Source organism: Carassius carassius, chromosome 7, assembly GCF_963082965.1.
Source record: "Carassius carassius chromosome 7, fCarCar2.1, whole genome shotgun sequence".
Taxonomy (NCBI): domain Eukaryota; kingdom Metazoa; phylum Chordata; class Actinopteri; order Cypriniformes; family Cyprinidae; genus Carassius; species Carassius carassius.
Window position 1 is genome coordinate 583,817 of NC_081761.1, and position 20,886 is coordinate 604,702.

Genomic DNA, 20,886 nt, shown 5'->3' on the forward strand with positions numbered 1-20,886 from the left:
CATGAAGAGATTATGTTGAAATTATTGGCTGTCCTGCATTGGGATGTTTTCTAAATCTCTCTTCTGCGGGGGTTTGTTTATGTGGACTATATGTGGTGTACGTGTGTTTTCATCATGTAATGGCCCTGCCAGACTCCAGCACTTGATCCCAGGATCAAATATCTCCGTGAATCAGACATGCACGCATGGTCCAAATAGGCTGCTCCCCTCAGAAGAACCAAAACATGTTTGTGATCCTTTACTGCTATGTGCCGTTAGTCATAGACACATCTGGTCCTTCTGAACTTGGAAACCACACAAGAAATCAGTTCTGCTTTAATCTAGAAGCTCCGAACTAGAAAAGCCTGTAAACACTGTAGAGTTTCAGAAGCTGTGTTTAGAAAAAGAAACCTGACTCAGAATGTTTCACGTTTATTTCCAAATATTGAAAATACTTAAGTTGTAAAAGTTTCATTTCTGTATCGAAAACTTAAGAGAGTGAATGTAATGAAAAACATGATCATGTCAAAATAACATCACTGCTCAAATGATTGTCTTACAAACATCATACACTTCTTCATCATCAAGTTCTTGAAGTACACATGAAATTCTCCACAGATCACAACGGTGATGCTTCTTTCTCACATTATTACATATTATTGATGGACACTTATAGGAATAGTTCACAAAAAATTTAAATGTGTTCACCCTCTGGCCGTACAAGATTAGAAGGTAAAGGTAAAGAGAGGGGCGGAGCTGTCAACTGATCACCAACTGGTGGTGTGTTGGATCCGATGGTGGGGGAGGAAGCTGGACAGACCTGTTGGACCCAAACGTATTGTGAGGGTCTGTTGGGAACGTTTGGCTGAGCCCCCTGTCAGAGAGATTTTCAACTCCCTCCTCCGGCAGAGCCTTGACCAGATTCCGACGGAAGCTGGAGATATTGAGTCCGAGTGGACCATGTTCTCCACCTCCATTGTCAATGCGGCCACTCCGAGCTGTGGCCGTAAGGTCTCTGGTGCCTGTCGAGGCGGCAATCCATGAACCCGGTGGTGGACACCAGAATTAAGGGATGCTGTCAAGCTGAAGAAGGAGTCCTACCAGGCCTGGCTGGATTGCAGGACTCCTGACACAGCTGATGGGTAAAGGCAGGCCAAGCGGGCTGCAGCTCGGGTGGTTGTGGAGGCAAAAATTTGGGTCTGGGAGGAGTTTGGTGAGGCCATGGAGAAAGACTATCAGTTGGCCTTGAAGAGATTCTGGCAAACCATACGGCGCCTCAGGAAGGGGAAGCAGTGCCCTGCCAACACTGTTTACAGTGGAGGTGGGCAACTGTTGACCTCAACTGGGAATATCGTTGGACGTTGGAAGGAATACTTCGAGGATCTCCTCAACCCCACCGACATGCCTTCCGTGGAGGAAGCAGAGGCTGAGGGCTAAGAGATGGACTTGTCCATCACCCAAGCTGAAGTCACCGAGGTAGTTAAGAAGCTTCTTGGTGGCAAGGCACCAGGGGTGGATGAGATCCGCCCTGAGTACCTCAAGTCCCTGGATGTTGTGGGGCTGTCTTGGCTGACACGCCTCTGCAGCATCGCGTGGCGGTCGGGGACAGTGGCTCTGGAGTGGCAGACCGGGGTGGTGGCCCCTCTTTTCAAGGGTGTGTTCCAACTATGTCTATAAAAAAAAAAGTCTATGTCAGGGTACTGGAGAGAATTCGGCCGATAGGAGAACCTTGGATTCAGGAGGAACAATTAGGTTTTCATCCCGGTCGTGGAACACTGGACCAGCTTTATACCCTCACCAGGGTGCTGGAGGGTTCATAGGAGTTTGCACAACCAATCCACATGTGTTTTGTGGATCTAGAGAAGGCATTAGACCGTGTCCCTCGTGGTCTCCTGTGGGGGGTGCTCCGGGAGTATGGTGTATGAGGCCCTCTGTTAAGGGCTGTCCAGTCCCTGTATGACCGGAGCAGGAGCTTGGTTCGCATTGCCGGGATGGATGGAGCGGGAGATTGACAGGTGAATAGGTGCAGCTTCTGCAGTGATCCGGTCAATGTACCTGTCTGTCGTGGTGAAGAAGGAGCAGGCCAAGCTCTCGATTTACCAGTCAATCTACGTTCCTACTCTCACCTATGGTCATGAGCTGTGGGTCATGACTGAAAGGATAAGATCCCGGATACAGGCGGCCGAAATGAGCTTTCTCCGCAGGGTGGCTGGGCGCTCGCTTAGAGATAAGGTGAGGAGCTCTGTCACTCGGGAGGAGCTCAGAGTAGAGCCACTGCTCCTCCACATTGAGAGGAGCCAGCTGAGGTGGCTCGGACATCTGTTCCGGATGCTTCTTGGTCGCCTTCCTGGGAAGGTGTTTTGGGCACATCCCACCGGGAGGAGGCCCCGGGGAAGACTGAGGACACGCTGGAGGGACTATGTCTCCCGGCTGGCCTTGGAACGCCTCGGTATCCCCCCGGAAGAGCTGGAGGAAGTGTCTAGGGAGAGGAAAGTCTGGGCATCTCTGCTTAGACTGCTGCCCCCTCGACCTGGCCCCGGATAAGCGGAAGAAGATGGATGGATGTTATTGTAGTTCTTGTAGTACTGTGATTTTTTATTTATTTCTTTATTTTGTCTGCCTTTACTTTTACTGGAGTTTAATGAAAAAAAAAACATATAATTTGAAGTATTCCTGATTGTGATTGGCTCTCACCCAGGAGGCTGGTTACTATGGTAACGAGGCCGGTTCCAGCGCCCAGCTCGATGATGCTCTTGTCCGTCAGGGGATACTCGTCTCGGTGAGTGTCGAGGAAATGACACAAAACCATGGCCTGCGAACAGAGAAGAGTTAGTGTTTGACCCGTGCTGCTGCTTCACAAATCGCTTAACGTTAGTTAATGCAGCAGTTTTGTAGTACGGATTTCTGCTGTCAGCAGACGGATAGCAACAGAAAGATGAATGTTGAAATTTCCCGTATTTTGGATGAGTAACCCGAGAAATTTCCCTTATTTTCAATGTTGACTTAAGCTATATAAATGAATATTCAGATGTTTTGGTCTCCGTGGTCGCGCCTCCAAGCAGGAAAGCGGTGGAAACTTAATCCATTCTCATTTTATTTTACCCATGGCGATTATATATTGCGCTGTTACACCCCACAAAAGTGAAGTGACATTCAGCCAAGTATGGTGACCCATACTCAGAATTTGTGCTCTGCATTTAACCCATCCGAAATGCACACACACAGAGCAGTGAACACACACACACTGTGAACACACACCCGGAGCAGTGGGCAGCCATTTATGCTGCGGCGCCCGGGGAGCAGTTGGGGGTTCGATGCCTTGCTCAAGGGCACCTAAGTCGTGGTATTGAGGGTGGAGAGAGAACTGTACATGCACTCCCCCCACCCACAATTCCTGCCGGCCCGGGACCCGAACTCACAACCTTTCGATTGGGAGTCCGACTCTCTAACCATTAGGCCACGACTTCAATACAGCAACGGTTTACCATGGTTGAAATAGATTTTTAATTAATCAAATTGAGACACACTGCTGAGAGGGAGTACGTCTAAACACTGCGCAGTAGTCCGAGTAGCAGTGAAGGAGGCCATCAACATGGCGGCCACGCCAAGTAATGACGTCACAATGCCCAAGCCCTAGAAATTACCACATCAAACATGACATGCTAACATGGATGCAGCTGAAGCCGCTGGGTTTGCTTCAGGGAATTTTTTTTAAGAAGCTTCCCAATGGAAACCATTTTGGAAACAGGAAACAGCCCCTGGTCTAATGCACCAGCTGGCTTTAGAAACCAGTTCTTAAAGACTTACTTTTAGTCATTATTTTATTTGGGTAGCACACATATTCTGAATGCCTTTGGCAGAATTCAAATGAGCCATTTTAATCTAGATTAATTCCAAGATTACAGTGAGATTAATCTAGATTAAAAAAATGAATCTATGCCCACCTCTAATATATATATATATATATATATATATATATATACTGTATATATATATATATATATATATATATATACTGTATATATATATACTGTATATATATTTAAATATATATTTTATGTGTACTCTGTATTATATATATACACACACATTCAGCATACATTTAAAAAATATTTACATGTGTATATACATTCATATATTTATATTATATTAATATACAAACAAGATATTTGTCTTAAATATATACATGAATATACATCATACATATACACAATACACACATATTAGATAAATAAAAACCACTAAATTTAAACAATGTTTTAATTAGATGATCAAATAAAAACTTCTTCCATGGGCTCATATTGAACTGGATCATGTTTTATTTGATGTGAGGATATCTTCTTTCCTACAAACACGTGCTGGTTAACAAAATGTACACGAGAGCCTTGAAGTTTGCATCTAAGATCGTCGAAGACAAAGCCAGCAAAGAAAACTGGAAGAACTGTATACAGGTAAGACTTTCTGAAAGATGTCTGCATTTATTTAATCAAAGATTCTATAAAATTATGAAATATTATTCTAATTTAAAACAACTGTTTTCTATGAGAATCTGTGTTAAAGTGTAATTTATTTCTGCGATGTGCAGCTGTATTTTCAGCATCATTCCTCCAGTGTCAAATTTTTCATTATGCATGTTATGAGGTACTATGTCATGATTATGCGACAGAAAGGCAAAATTATGAGATCTTAATGGCAAGAAAGTGTCAAAATTAAAAGATGAAAAGTCAAAGTTATGAGATAATTTGATAGAAGAATTGAAATAGAAGTTTTTTGCAACGTTATACATTGCTTATTGTCCTTTTTTATCAATTTAATGCATCCTTGATGAATAAAAGTATATTTCTTTCATCTTTTTTTTTTTTTTTTTTAGATATATAGGGGAACTTGTATAATAACTTGCATTATGTTGTTACTGGGCATTTGCACAGTGGACATTTTCCCCTCAACAACAATAACAGCAGAAAGGTTTTAGATGAACTTCTGAATACAGAAAACCTCAAGGCCATATGATGGACATCCAGCTCACGTTTCACACTAAAGTCAAGGAAAACTAACTTTACTTCTGCTTTTTCTTTTTTATGTTTGGGGGGTTAATTTAATTGTGATTGGTCCTTAAACAAGTCAAATGTATGCATGTTTTATAAAGACAAGGGTCACTTCATGTTAAAGGCTTTCAGTTGTGTGCCGTTCTGAAGAAAGTCTGAGCTTTTGTGTGATTTGTAAGTCCAAATTTTCTCTTGTTTTGAGCCTGGACTCAAATATTTCCTTCTGGATGTGTTGTCTGGGTGTGTAAGTGTATGAGATTGTCATGCTTTCTTTTAGCGTTTAAAAGCGTGCGCTCATCTTCTGTGTCTTAAGTGTTTCTTCAGCGGATCATCTCTCCATTTCCCTTCGTGCACTGCAAAAAATAATTTTCTTCCTTTAGTATTTCTGTCTTGTTTTCTTTCTGAAATTCTGTAATTAAGATGCATTGACTAAAGATAGATTGTCTTGTTTTCTATAAAAAAAAAAACAATCAAATTTTGTTAGTTTTTGCTTAAAAGAAGCAAAAATATCTGACAATGGGGTAATATATATATATATATTTATTAGTATTATTATTATTATTATTATATATATATATATATATATATATATATATATATTTTTTTTTTTTAACCCAATGGTTAAAATATTATATTAATGTATTAACATCCTAAACTTGTTTACTGTTTACTAATAATCGTCTGCTTATATATTAATAAACGGCACAAATATACAATAAACATTTCTAATGTAATATTTCAGATGCAATAACTATTAGACTTCACTGTCTTTCCCATACTCAAAAAGTGTTTTTTCTTTAAGGTTAGATAATAATGTCCATGTTTTGTTAATAATTCATTATTTATTGTATATTTGTACAAAGGTTTTCTATATAAAATCTCTCTTCTGTTGTGGTCTAAGGTGCACAATACTAAATTTCATGCATGGCTTAAATTTTTTTTTTTTTTTTGTGCAGACAATTCAAATTAGTTTTTTTTCAAAACCCATATTTGGATTTGAATCGGCCACATATGAAAGAAATCCTATTTAGTTTGAAATCTGATGAGGAGTTCCACAATGTAGGTATATGAAAAAAAATCATAATGACAATGTAAAGGTAGTTTTTTCCCAGAAAAGAGTAAAAACGGGTCAGGACCTGTATTTAAGTGTCATTAAACAATTTAGAAACTCGTTAGAGTTTGTTGCAAGTTAAAAAAGAAAAGTAGGCTACTGACCATCTATCTAAAACAGCACATGGCAGTCAAAATCTTGTAACATTAGAATAAAAAAAAATATTTAGTTTGTTAGAAAAGAAAAGAAGAAATGTTGACTTCTCTTACCTCGACCTAAACAAAAAAGTATCTGAAGCAAACGTTACTTGTCAAAATCTACGTGGTACTCTACCATTAGCTACGATTTTTACAAGTTAGAGTTTTGTCACGAAGTTAAACAAAATAAAAAGGTATTTTTCGGTCAGATAGTCTACATCCTCACCCCCAACACATCCCTAACACCAGAGGCCACAGAGATGGATTTAAATGGGTGTTAAAATAATTAAACAAAGTGATGTTTTTAATAAATCAACATAATTTCTTAATTGGCGAAAACATTCTAGCTGCTTTTAACATTAGACCAGCATTTTTTACTTTAAAATTAGGATACACATGTTTCCTTCTAAACAATCACCTCTAAGCCACAGGAAAAATGTTGTTTGGTTTGATTTATTTTATTATATTTAGCTATTCACACTTAATTTAGTAGTCTAATCACTTTTATTTTTGTCAATCTTCACTTCTAGCGTGCTTTATCAGTTAAAACATGTATGTGTATACAAATATCTAACTGGATTGAAAGTGGTAAAATCAAGACAGGATTTTCTTAACATAAGACTTGTTATCAGTTGAAATAGACGTACAATGTCTAAACTTTTACAACATTACACAAAACATATTACATATTTGGTCTCACGTCTGGGGTCGTGAGATTGCTGATGCCACCATCAGTGTACTGTATTTCAAAAGGTTGTAAAACATCTAAACCTGTTTCTAAGATCTCAACTCATTTGCAACTTAATTAGTTGTGAGGGATCTGGCATTGTGTACTTTGGTGGTGTGTGTCAGCTAAAGTTCAGTGAAAAACAGATCATGTTCAGTGATTAAAGGATCTCCATTGCATCTATTTGTAGCGTTTACCTGTGAGTGTGAACTTTGTCAAAGTTTAGCCAAAAGTTCAGCGACTGGTCAAAAGACGTGTGGTCAAACATCTGGAGAATTTACAAAGATAATATTTGTCTGAGAGAAACCAGGACGGTTTATTAATAATGTAGATCTGGTGAATGTGATTTCACAGATGTTCAGGATGAGATCAGATAGATCGGGTCGAGGGTGATCGTTTTTAACAAGGCGCTCGATGCTGCAGGAAGACGTGGTTTAATTTTTGTTTTTTTAGTTTATATGAGTTACATTTATTATTTTTATTCACACCTAGATTTTTCAAGCCTCAACACAAACATACACCGCAAAAGAAAACAAGTACACAAACACAAACATACAATCACAAACAAGCACACAAACATGCAAATAAACTAACTAGGGCACAAATGTACACGCAAAAACAAACAAACAATCACACACACACACACAGAAACACAGACATACATGCAACCACAGACATGTACACACAAACATATACAAACATGCATAATCACAAACATTCAGCAAAAACACGAGCACAAAGATATAGACTAACATACATTTAAATGCAAACATACACACAAACACTCACATATGAACAAAACAAACAAAACACACGCACAATAAAACAACCCATTCACTAAAACATTTCAACTTCTACAATGTTGCACACAAAACTTTTACAAATCAAAACTTTTAGCCTCACACTAGGTATCTCTACAAAGATGATGGAGAGCAGTGTGGTTAAAAAATTATGTAACTTTCATTTTGACAAATAAGTTTTGTACATTTTTTGATCTTTCAAACCTAAAACCATGGTGAGGATTAGAAGCAGGTAAATGACCCTCTGGTGAATGCAAGATGCTGACAGAGATTCTTCTTTATGAATTAGACTGAAAATTAGTTTGCAACAAAAGTGTTTCTTTGATACAAATGTCTCACAGAACTTTTACAACAGATTAGACTTTCTTTCTCACTTTACAAACGGTGTTGTTAACCATACTGTTTAAATGCAACTATAATGTTTAATTTTATTAAAATAATTTATAGATTCTTTATAGATTTATTTTACTAAGATTTGATCAAATAGTTGATAGAAAAATCGATAAGGCCATGACATAATTATCTTTCTGACACAGATGTGTTAAGATGTCAAGTATCTTTTTAAAATACTTTAAAAAGTAATCTTTTTTAGTTTTCATCTAGGATTCATATCCACACTCGAGTGTTTTTAGTAAGAGTCCTGGACAAATGAAAATACATGCTTGAAAGACTTTTCTCTTCAAGATATTTTTTAATGACAGACTTAAAGCTTTAGGTTGATTACAACAATTGAGTTTATGCATTTCTCTTGAATATACAGTAACCAGAGAATACATGAAGCAGATTAAATACATAACCTCATAAATGCATTGTGGTACTATCATGTTAATCAATAAAAAAGACTTACCGTATTTTTCGGACTATAAGTCGCACCTGAGTATAAGTCGCATCAGTCCAAAAATATACGTCACGATGAGGAAAAAAAACATATATAAGTCGCACTGGACTATAAGTCGCATTTATTTAGAACCAAGAACCAAGAGAAAACATTACCGTCTCCAGCCGCAAGAGGGCGCCCTATGTCTTCAGTGTAGACTACAGGAGCACTGAGCAGCATAGAGCGCCCTCTCCTGGCTCTAGACGGTAATGTTTTCTCTTGGTTTATTTCTCTTGGTTCATGTCAAATTAATTTTGATAAATAAGTCGCACCCGACTATAAGTCGCAGGACCAGCCAAACTATGAAAAAAAGTGTGACTTATAGTCCGGAAAATACAGTAATTTATATACCATATCTTAATTTCTGTTCAAAACACAATAAACATTATGACTTTTTAAATAATAGAAAAAAACCCATAGTGTTATGTTTCTTAGTTAGAATGCTTAGTTTGTTGTAAAATCACATCTTTAAGCTAAAACATTTTCCTTCCAAACACTCTCAAGCACCCAAGCAGCTTTCACAGACACTGTGAAACATTTACAAACATTTAGCTGAGAGAGACCCTGATGGAATTATTTTACATTTAACAGTATAGGATGGTTTCTATGGAAGTGTAATAGGTTATAGATTACATGTTACCCTTTTTAAAATCTAAAAAGTAGCATAACAATTTCAATTACTTTAAAAAAGAAAATATAACTGATTACATTTGATTTAAATTTTTACATTTTAATCACTTTTTATGTTAACATTACAGTAGGACTCAACAACTAATGACGGTCAGACTTTCAACATCCTTCATCACTTTAATTAGGATTGTAATAATTTCATTTTAAAGCACAACCACCACAAAATCAGACTTGCTTTGAGATTAATTATACATTTTAAACCACAAAAAGATAATTTAATAGCTATGATACTGCTTTTGAAATCAAGACAGGAAACTCTGGCATCTAACAACGGCTTGGTAAAACAGTTAAACTTTAACTAAATAAATATACATCACCCAAATAGAAAATAAAACCCTTATCAGATAAGCATGTGTCCTAAACTCCTGAAACATCTGTGTCTCATATTTTAGAGCAGTCAATGCAGTTGAAATATATCAGTTAAATCTGTGTTTTTATGTTTGTGTTTGTTGTTTATGTTTGTACAGTATGTTTGTGTTTGTTTATGTTTGTTTGTACAGTATGTTTGTGTTTGTTGTTTATGTTTGTTTGTACAGTATGTTTGTGTTTGTTGTTTGTTTGTACAGTATGTTTGTGTTTGTTGTTTATGTTTGTACAGTATGTTTGTGTTTGTTGTTTATGTTTGTACAGTATGTTTGTGTTTGTTGTTTATGTTTGTACAGTATGTTTGTGTTTGTTGTTTATGTTTGTACAGTATGTTTGTGTTTGTTGTTTATGTTTGTACAGTATGTTTGTGTTTGTTGTTTGTTTGTTTGTACAGTATGTTTGTGTTTGTTGTTTATGTTTGTGCAGTATGTTTGTGTTTGTTGTTTGTTTGTACAGTATGTTTGTGTTTGTTGTTTATGTTTGTACAGTATGTTTGTGTTTGTTGTTTATGTTTGTACAGTATGTTTGTGTTTGTTGTTTATGTTTGTACAGTATGTTTGTGTTTGTTGTTTATGTTTGTACAGTATGTTTGTGTTTGTTGTTTATGTTTGTACAGTATGTTTGTGTTTGTTGTTTGTTTGTTTGTACAGTATGTTTGTGTTTGTTGTTTATGTTTGTGCAGTATGTTTGTGTTTGTTGTTTGTTTGTTTGTACAGTATGTTTGTGTTTGTTGTTTATGTTTGTTTGTATAGTATGTTTGTGTTTGTTGTTTATGTTTGTACAGTATGTTTGTGTTTGTTGTTTATGTTTGTACAGTATGTTTGTGTTTGTTGTTTATGTTTGTACAGTATGTTTGTGTTTGTTGTTTGTTTGTTTGTACAGTATGTTTGTGCAGTATGTTTGTGTTGTTTGTTTGTTTGTACAGTATGTTTGTGTTTGTTGTTTATGTTTGTTTGTATAGTATGTTTGTGTTTGTTGTTTATGTTTGTACAGTATGTTTGTGTTTGTTGTTTATGTTTGTTTGTAGAGTATGTTTGCCTTTGTTTGCATGTATGTTTGTTTTCTTTGGTTATGTTTGTTTGTGTGTGTTTGTTTGTTGTTTACAATTGTATGTTTGTTTGTATAGTATGTTTGTGTATGTATCTTTGTGTTTGTTGTTATGTTTGTTTGTACAGTATTTTTTTTATTTGTACAATATGGTTGCCTTTTTTTGCATGTATGTTTACGTTTGTGTGCTTGTTTGTGATTGTATGTTTGTGTGTTGAGGCTTGAAAAATCTAGGTGTGAATAAAAATAATAAATGTAACTCAAATAAACTAAATAAACAAAAATTAAACCACATCTTCCTGCAGCATCGAGCACCTTGTTAAAAACGATCACCCTCGACCCGATCTATCTGATCTCATCCTGAACATCTGTGAAATCACATTCACCAGATCTACATTATTAATAAACCGTCCTGGTTTCTCTCAGACAAATATTATCTTCAAGAACTTTACCTAACAATGCACCAGATATGCTAGCGCAGTGGATAAGACACATGCCTTTGGTGTGAGAGACCCGGGTTCGAATCCACTGTGAGACACCAATGTGTCCCTGAGCAAGACACTTAACCCCTAGTTGCTCCAGAGGCGTGCGACCTCTGACATATGTGGCAATTGTAAGTCGCTTTGGATAAAAGCGTCTGCTAAGTGAATAAATGTAAATGTAATGTAAAAATGTATGCCCCTATGTAAATTCTTAGGTTTTTGACGTTAAAAAAGGTTCAATAGGGCACACGTCTTTTGACCAGTCGCTGAACTTTTGGCTAAACTTTGACAAAGTTCACACTCACAGGTAAACGCCGTAAATAGATGCAATGGAGATCCTTTAATCACTGAACATGATCTGTTTTTCACTGAACTTTAGCTGACACACACCACCAAAGTACACAATGCCAGATCCCTCACAACTAATTAAGTTGCAAATGAGTTGAGATCTTAGAAACAGGTTTAGATGTTTTACAACCTTTTGAAATACAGTACACTGATGGTGGCATCAGCAATCTCACGACCCCAGACGTGAGACCAAATATTTAGCCTCTTGTGTAACGTTGTAAAAGTTTAGACATTGTACGTCTATTTCAACTGATAACAAGTCTTATGTTAATAAAATCCTGTCTTGATTTTACCACTTTCAATCCAGTTAGATATTTGTATACACATACATGTTTTAACTGATAAAGCACGCTAGAAGTGAAGATTGACAAAAATAAAAGACCAGTTAAAGTAATTAGATTACTAAATTAAGCGTGAATAGCTAAATATAATAAAATAAATCAAACCAAACAACATTTTTCCTGTGGCTTAGAGGTGATTGTTTAGAAGGAAACATGTGTATCCTAATTTTAAAGTAAAAAATGCTGGTCTAATGTTAAAAGCAGCTAGAATGTTTTCACCAATTAAGAAATTATGTTGATTTATTAAAAACATCACTTTGTTTAATTATTTTAACACCCATTTAAATCCATCTCTGTGGCCTCTGGTGTTAGGGATGTGTTGGGGGTGAGGATGTAGACTATCTGACCGAAAAATACCTTTTTATTTTGTTTAACTTCGTGACAAAACTCTAACTTGTAAAAATTGTAGCTAATGGTAGAGTACAACGTAGATTTTGTAGATGAGTATCTCATGCTGGTGTTCCTGAATTGTAGCTAACGGTAGACTACAACACGTTTGACAAGAATCTTTCTGCTCGACGTTTGCTTCTGATACTTTTTTGTTTAGATCGAGGTAAGATAAGTCAACATTTTTTCTTTTCCTTTCTAACAAACTGTAAATAGTTTATATTTTGTAATGTTACAAGATTTTGACTGCTATGTGCTTTTTAACAAAACGTATCCGATACCTTTTTTGTTTTAAATAGATGGTCAGTAGCCTACTTTTCTTTTTATTTAACATGTAACAAACTCTAACTAGTTTTTAAATTGTTTAACTACACTTAAATACAGGTCTTGACCCGTTTTTACTCTTTTCTGGGAAAAACAGTCATTACATTGTTTCTATTCCTTGTATGTTTTAACGTTTTTCTTGAAATGTGTTGCGTGTGTAAAAACTTTAATAAAAACTTCCCTTATCCTGTTTAATAATCATACCACGTTTCACATTTTAAAGTTTAAAGCACATAGGTTTAGAACAATTTTCAATGGCCCACACAAAAACACATTCCCAAACCATCATAAATTCCTTCGGATCATTGGGATGGATAAACAGATGGTCACTTAGACAGGGTGGGGGGTGTCCAGAAACAGGGAATTTTTGACCCTCATCAATCAAACTTTTTCATCACACAGTGCACTATACTCTGGAATTGTCTGCAGTGTGAACATGGCGTTGGTTCTTTAAACAAATATGAACCAGAGCCACATATCTTCACCTCCTCTACCTGTGCCAGCAGTGTAGCTCAGAAAGCCTTCTCAAAGCAGTGCATTGAGGTTCACGTCATCAGATTCTCATGGTAGCTGAGTAAATCCTTACCTCATCCAGCTCTGTCAGTAATGTGGTGTTAAAAGCTTTCTGAAAGTTCTCAATAAATACCAGGTCTGACGGAAGCCGGATCTTGTTTGCAAGGATTATCGTTGTCCCTGTTTGACAGAAGTGAAGCATGGTGTCAAGAAGCTCAGCGAGGCAGTTGTGGTGATAAACCACATCAGCTGCCAGGATGTAATCATAATAATGCGTGCAACGGGGAAACGTCTCCTCCAGTTTGTAGCCCCATTTCAATGCTGTAACCTGAGGTTCGTGTCTCCAGTGCCACCTGGTATTCCTGTTCAAGTTGCACCTCAGATTACCAAGGATTTCTGGCAGATCCGTGGACATCAGTTTAGCACCTACAAATTAGTGACACCATTTAGTTTTGGTCTTAAGCTTAGTCTAAACCAGGGGTGTCCAGTTCTGCTCTTGGAGGGCTACTATACTGCAGAGCTCACCTCAAATCCCACCTCAAATCCCTGACCTAGTTAGTCAAGGTCTTTGGGATTACTAGAATCTCCAAGCAGGTGTGTAGGGGATGGTTGGAACTGAATTCTGCAGGATGTTGGAAGCAGGATTGGACACCCCATAGTTTAGTCCAATGGTTTTCAATCATGTTCATAAAGGCCCCCAACCACACTCCACTTTTTGCATGTCTCCTTTGTCTGACAGACCCATTTCAGGTCTTGTAGTAGTATCAGCCTCAGACGTCACATCCACGGACCGTTGGCTTAATGTCTGATGCATACGGCACACAAAATTGGAAAGTTGAGTAGTCGTCATTGGATTTGTTAAATTATACAGGATTTCCTGGAGATATGTGTTTCATATTCTTTAATGTTCATCCTGGAAACAAAAATGCCTTGAGGCCAAACCCTTCATGGAAAAAGAAAACTATTGTGTTTTACAACTGTGATGATTAGCGCTTCTCAGAATCAACTAAACACTGGATACCACTAGATATTTTGCGGAATAGAATCTTTAAAATATGTCAGTTTTACACACCGTTATTGTTATTGTGGGGACATTTCCACAGCCCTAAACATGAAGTGACACAAAATGAAATGTGATTGAAAGAAGAAAGACCTTCTTGTCAGTCTGAAGGTCTACATGAGACGATGCAAAATGTTTGTTGTTGAGGGTTTCAGGAACATGGTTCAGGGTGTAGGCAAGTTCTGATCTAGAGAGCCGCTGTCCTGCAGAGTTTGACTCCAACCCTAATCAAACAAGCTTCTCGATGTCTTCAGGATTGCTAAGGCTGTAGGCAGGTGAGTTTTTTTTTCAGGGTTGAAACAAAACTTCTGGAGGGCAGCAACTCTCTAGGATGGACTTGCCTAGGCCTGGCCTGATCGTATTAAATATAGAGACGTACCGATAAGTGTGGCAACTATTGAGACAAGGCCTGTTCCTGCTCCGAGCTCCAGCATTGATTTGTCAAGTAGATTAATCTGCTGTCGACCTGTTGGGGTGTCCAGGAATCGGCAAAGGGCCAATGCCTATGACATTCAAAACCAGGAGTTCATAGTCTCCATTAGATTCTGTGTATTTTACCTTCCCACAAAGCACACACATAGTTTCTTCCTGATATGACTGGTTGATACACTGCTGTGCTGTTGAACATTTAATGCTCACCGCAGGCCATACCACACCGCCATAATTGTCTATGGCTTCTTGAAGTTTGATTTCATGACCCAGAAAGTAGTAGATCTCCTTGCCAAGACTGGAGTAGATGGTGGGAGCCCAGGATCTGCGCTGTGGTGGTTCTGTGTTGGCAGGTACAACTGAGGGAAAGATAAAAGAAGCGTATCCCATCAGATAGGTATCCATAGCCCCTTTCGCACTGGAGGAAGCTTTCCATAGTTCCTATAACTATAGTTCCTACTGGTGGAGATTCCCAATTTTTGGAGCGTTAACACCATAGGATCTAGAAATGTGTTTAGCTCTAGAAACTCCGTTTGAGGTAACCAATTCAGATTAGGGTCTAAAAGAGTGCTATAGGAACTACCAGTGATATAAGTGTATGCTGATTGGCCAAACACATATGAAACACTGGATAAAAATCTAAAAAAAAAATCTCCTATGACAACTTGCAGTGTTATCATCGAGGTTGAGCAGTGAACACAATGCTGCAGAAAACAGGTAAATGCAATTATCGCTGTTATCCATGTTCATGGAGTAGATATTTTTACTTTATGGGGTAGCTAGTGTTTCGTATGTGTTTGGCATATCAACATACACTTACATCACTAGTAGCTCCTATAGAACTGTTTTAGACCCTACAGTACTCCGAAGTAGGAGCTAAATTAGTTCCCCCATGTGGAATTGTTCCTACTTATTCCTAGTTCCTGCAGTGCGAACACACCAAAAAGCCGGAACTTCTGTGAAAAGTTCTAGGAACTATGGAAAGGCTCCTCCGGTGCGACATCACCTATATTAGCACATTTGGCTTCTACAATATGCAAGCCTAACCTTCTTCCTCTGCAGGCCTTTCAAAATCCTGGAGTTCTTTGTCTACTAGTGTCTCATCTGGCATTTGAGTATCATCACACTCTAGAAGTTCCACTTCCTCTGCATTGTTTCCGGTCTCGTTTGTATGATGCTCCCCAGCATCATAATTTTCGTCCTCTTCCTTGTTTATCTCTTGAACCTGGTCACCTCCCTGCTCTGGTGTCTTGCAGGTTGCTACGTAAATCCTCACATCATCCAACTCTTCAAGGAGTGTGATTTCAAAATATCTAAGAAAGTTGTCAATGAAGCCCAGATCCGAAGCATAGCGGACCTTGTTCGCCCAGACTAGAATAGTTCCCGGCTGGCAGAAGTGACGCATGGTGAATAGTAATTCTGCTAGGAAGTCATGGTGATAGACCACATCAGTCGCCAACACATAATCATACTGGTGTGTGGATCTGGGGAAGAACTCATCCAGCTTGTGACCCCAGTGGAGTTCTGTAACCACGGGCTCGTGTCTCCGCCGGCCTCTCGTATTCCTGTTAAGGTTGTATCTCAGATTACTTAGTATCTCAGGTAAATCCGTTGCTGTTAGTTTGGCACCTATAGAGCAATGTCAGTGATTATCATGCAACGTACAAAACCATTTAGATTAGTACCCGAGTCTTATCCCAAAACTTACCCAATAATGTGACGACAGTCGAAAGTAAGCCGGTTCCAGCTCCAAGTTCAAGAACTGATTTGTCGAGTAAATCAATGTGTTGATGACCCTGCGGCGTTTCCAAGAATCTGCAAAGTGCAAGTGCCTATATGGAAGCAATACAAATCACATTTTAGAAGTACAACATGTTTGCTTTGCTTGACTGTTTTCTTGAATGCAGCATCACACAAAAGCAAAGTTTTTGGGTAAGTGATGTCATCGCTGATCTAGGGCCAGATTTACTAAACTGGAATTGTGCTCTTGTGCTAATTTGCCCTAAGCAGCGCTGATGGGCGTGGAAATTACTGCAGTTGATTTACTGACAATGCATAAATTAAAGAACACAGCAACATCTCATTTAAATATCAGCCAATGCAATATAACAAACAGTATATACTGATGTTCATCAGGTGTGGATTATCTATTTACGACTCAGGCGCAAAATTAGTTTTTTTGGGTGTTAAATAATGGCGCTAATACCAGTAATTTGACGACTGCAAATGTTAGTAAATCGCATTGTGTGATTCATTTTAATACTCTCCTCCCATAAATTTTGCGTCTGAAAAGGAAACTCCTACAAATGCATATTCATTAAGGTCAGGCGCAAAAATAACTGTCCACGCCTTTTCACCTCTAATTCGTCACTGTGTGTCTTTAGTAAATATTGACAGTACTTTTTTAACCCCAAAAGACGGTTAGCGTTGGCAAAAGCTGTTAGTAAATCTGGCCCATACACTTTTCACATGTGCATTTGTTTCTCATGGTTCATTGATACTGCAGTTGAAAGTGTCTCACCGCTGGCCATATAGTAGCACCATAAGAATCGATGGACTCCTGAATTGTAATTTCCTGGCCCAAAAAATTATAAGCTTCCTTCTCGGGTCTGTAGTAAATAGTCGGTGCCCAGGATCTCATATACTCTCCTTCTGTGCTTCCATCTTAAAGAAAAGCCCAAATCAGACACAAATTCATTAGATAAGCAACTGTGTTTTAGAACAAACATCACTGACCAGATTTCTGCTCCAGAAATGCTGAATCCATCTCACTGCAGCCGTCGTTGTTGTCTTCACTATACTCAGGTTCATTTTCAAGGTTTGTGTTGTCGTCGTCATCTTCGATATTGTTCAGGTTTCCATCCTCCTGGTTTTCCGCATCAGCATAACCTGTAGCCTGCTCTTCTCTAAAATCTGCATCTATATTTTCATATTCTTGAACCTGTTCTACAAACTTTTGTTCTGTCCATTTGATCTTTCCTTCATTCATCTCTTCATTTGTCTTTTCATCCTCATCCATCTCTTCCTTTGTCATTTCATCCTCATCCACTCCTTTTCTGGAATCCCCTTTAGTCTCTTTTAATCCTAGTCCACTTTCTTCTCTCATGGTGGCAGAGTAAATCTTTACCTCTCCATTGTCTGCCAACAGGATGGTGTTGAATGTTTTTTTGAAGTTCTCAAAAAACACAAGATCAGAATCGAAGCGGGTCTTGTTGGCCCATATGAGGGTTGTACCCGGCTGGCAGAAGTGGCGCATGGTGACTAGTAATTCTGCTTGATAGTCATGCTGATAGACCACGTCGGCTGCTAATATGTAGTCGTATCTGTAGACTGAACGAGGGAAGGTCTTGTCGAGCTCATAACCCCAAGAGAGCGCCGCCACCTGTGGAGTGTATCTGCAGCGGCCCCGTGTGTTTCTGGACTGGTTGCATCCCAGGTTCCCGAGGACTTCAGGCAGGTCAGTTGCTGTTACCCAAGCACCTGGGGATGATTATAAAGGGTATTAAAACATACACAACACAACCATAGGCTTGTAATATGTCATCAAATCCCACTTCTGGAGGGCCAATGTCCTGTAGAGTTTGCATCCAACCAGCTCCAACACCCTCACCTGGAAGTTTCTTGTCATTGGTTGGCTGGTTCAGGTGTGCTTATTTAGGGTTAAACTCTGAAGGACACCACCCCTTCAAGAACAGGTTTGGACATTCCTGCTTGGCAGTGTTGGAGGCAGGGGGTGTAAATTTTATCTAACAGTTTGGGGGGGGCAATAAACATAAAATTTCTCAAGAGCAATTAAAATGGTTAACGCATTACAAGTAATGCGAGTTAGGTAAACAGATTACTTTTTAAGTAACTAGTAAAGTAACACATTATTTTTTAATTTAGAAGGAAATATCTGAGTTACTTTTTCAAATCAGTATCTCCAGTTACTTTGTTTCCATGTGTTGAGTGACAGCTCTGCTGTTGCCATGGTGACAGAGATCAAGAGTCAGTGCAGAGTGTTGTGTGTGAACATGATCTCACTGTAGTTCTAGACTAAATATGAACATGTGTTTACTCAAAAACACATTCAGTGTTCCTCACAATCAATAAAAACTGTCAAATACAAACTCAGAATATTAGACAAACCTGCAATAATTAAATATGTTAAATAAAACAAATATAATTTATGTATTTAATCCCAGTTTATTAACAAATATATTTGCTTCTGACCTTTGAATGATCCAATTCAATCATATTAATAAGCTAAATTGACACATTTGTTTAATTTTAGTTATTTCTGATTAGTGTGGATCTTTCTTCTTCTGCGTCATATTCTTCATGTGATTATTTTGAGCGGCGCCCTCTACTGTACAGACGAGAATTTACATTTCCTTCGGCCTGAGGAGTATTCACTTCACTTTTAGGGTGAAAAGGGCTTTTATATTTGTAAAAGAAGAACTTTTTTATATTATAAACAAACAGGTAAGCCCTGCCCAGATTTAAAAGTAAACCAAATGTAACGTAACGCATTACTTTCCATAAAAAGTAATTAAGTCATTAGTTATTTTTAGGGAGCAACACGATATTGTAATGTATTACTTTTAAAAGTAACTTTCCCAGCATTGCTGCTTAGTACCTACCCAACAGACTGGCCACGATGGAAACAAGACCCGTGCCGGCGCCAATCTCTAGCACTGCCTTGTCAACAAGGTCAACCGTCACTTGGTTGGACTCAAGGTAGCGACACAGAGCCAAAGCCTAAATAATAATTTAGAAAATGTATCATGATTATGAATATCCATCAGAAACCAATGTTCAAATGGTTAAAGGTGAACTGTGCCATTATTCTGCTTTCTCAAACATTCCTTACATCTGCCCATCCCTGTTTGCTATTGGTCAGTTAGATAGCCCCGCCCCAAACTCGTGACTGGTCGAGTCAGAAGTTGACATTTGGGGCAACTCAAACAAACAGATCATTGTTGTGAAAGTGTTACACTCTTCAGAAAGCCAGTGACTCTAAACATGAAAGTGAACACCAGGACAAATTTGAACTTCCGACTAATGGCACACTTCAGCTTATATATTTCAAATATGTAATAAAGTATTTGTCTCACTGCTGGCCAGATGACAGAACCAAACGAATCGAGAGACTCCCAGATGCTGATCTCATGACCGTCAAAATAATGGATCTCTTTTTCAATGGTGGAAAACACACTGGGCTCCCAGGATGCCTTACGCACAGGGATGACTTCTGCCCAATATAACAAGAGAAAACCTGATGCATTTCTTGTTCTAATCTATACCGATGTAGTGTTGTGGTTTCAGTCAGAGTTTAAAGGAATAGTTCACCCAGAAATAAAAATGTGCTGTAAATGTGTTCACCCTCAGGCCATACCAGAATAGGATTTGTTTTTTTTTTCTTGGAGAAATGCACTATTGCATCAGTATATTATCAATGGATGCTCTGCAGTGAATGGGTGCCATCAGAATGAGAGTCCAAACAGCTGATAAAAACATCACAATAATCCTCAGCACTCCAGTCCATCAGTTAACATCTGGAGAAGACAAAAGCTGAAACAAATCCAGCATTAAGATGATTTTATTTTTAAACCGTTGCTCCTTGTTAAAATAAAGTCCATAATAATGCTTCCTGTGGATTACTTGGACTCTCATTCTGACGGCACCCATTCACTGCTGATGATCCATTGCTAAAGAAATGATGGGATGCTACATTTATCGAAATCTGAGGAAGAAACAAACTCCTCTACATCTCTGATGGCCTGAGGGTGAACACATCTTCATTTTTGGGAGAGCCTGTTCCTTTAAGAGAAGGTAAATTTGAGATGATTTGCCAATGAATTTTAAATTACTTACCATCATGTTTTTCTCTGTCTCCTTCATCTGTCCCATCATTCGCAGTTTTCATGCTCCCATCCGTCTCCATTGTGGCATCTGAATTTCCAGACTGAGAACAATCCATGATGCTGTTTACTCGCTGATTTAAAACACAAATTAAGATCGTTTTAAGATCATCTCTTTTTTAATGTTGAAGAGGTCAGCTTTAACTTGTTGATCTGTTCCTCTTCACAGTTATCCGATCAGTGCTTCTGCAACTGCATCCTCAGGGAGGTTATAGACTGGCATCACGCAACACTCCAGCGTCACGCTGCCATCACTATATTTAGCTGGAGATTCATGAAGCAGAGGCACATCCACACAAACACTGAGAAATAGAGCATGA

General features: G+C 38.2%; 1 protein-coding gene and 3 long non-coding RNA genes across 4 annotated transcripts; 1 reads left to right on the forward strand and 3 right to left on the reverse strand.

The window, feature by feature from the left end:
• The first annotated feature begins 6,376 nt into the window (after positions 1–6,376).
• Positions 6,377–7,182, forward strand: LOC132142961 (uncharacterized). The gene is made up of 2 exons (XR_009434132.1): positions 6,377–6,718; positions 7,008–7,182. It is a non-coding gene; the product is annotated as an uncharacterized LOC132142961 (long non-coding RNA).
• A 1,333-nt stretch (positions 7,183–8,515) lies between these two features.
• LOC132142962 (uncharacterized) lies at positions 8,516–9,078 on the reverse strand. Its single transcript, XR_009434133.1, has 2 exons — positions 9,014–9,078; positions 8,516–8,641 (listed from the first exon to the last, which is right to left on the reverse strand). It is a non-coding gene; the product is annotated as an uncharacterized LOC132142962 (long non-coding RNA).
• Positions 9,079–11,582: 2,504 nt separating this feature from the next.
• LOC132143331 (uncharacterized) lies at positions 11,583–12,406 on the reverse strand. Its single transcript, XR_009434239.1, has 2 exons — positions 12,056–12,406; positions 11,583–11,757 (listed from the first exon to the last, which is right to left on the reverse strand). It is a non-coding gene; the product is annotated as an uncharacterized LOC132143331 (long non-coding RNA).
• Positions 12,407–12,810: 404 nt separating this feature from the next.
• On the reverse strand, positions 12,811–20,765 carry LOC132143330 (uncharacterized). The gene is made up of 11 exons (XM_059553454.1): positions 20,520–20,765; positions 19,760–19,896; positions 19,286–19,403; positions 17,713–18,143; positions 17,400–17,682; positions 17,185–17,327; positions 16,372–16,495; positions 15,711–16,292; positions 14,874–15,022; positions 14,614–14,737; positions 12,811–13,600 (listed from the first exon to the last, which is right to left on the reverse strand). Exons 1-11 carry the CDS (start codon positions 20,623–20,625, stop codon positions 13,215–13,217), a joined length of 2,583 nt encoding a protein of 860 aa, XP_059409437.1. The 5' UTR covers positions 20,626–20,765; the 3' UTR covers positions 12,811–13,214.
• Between the last annotated feature and the right edge of the window lie 121 nt (positions 20,766–20,886).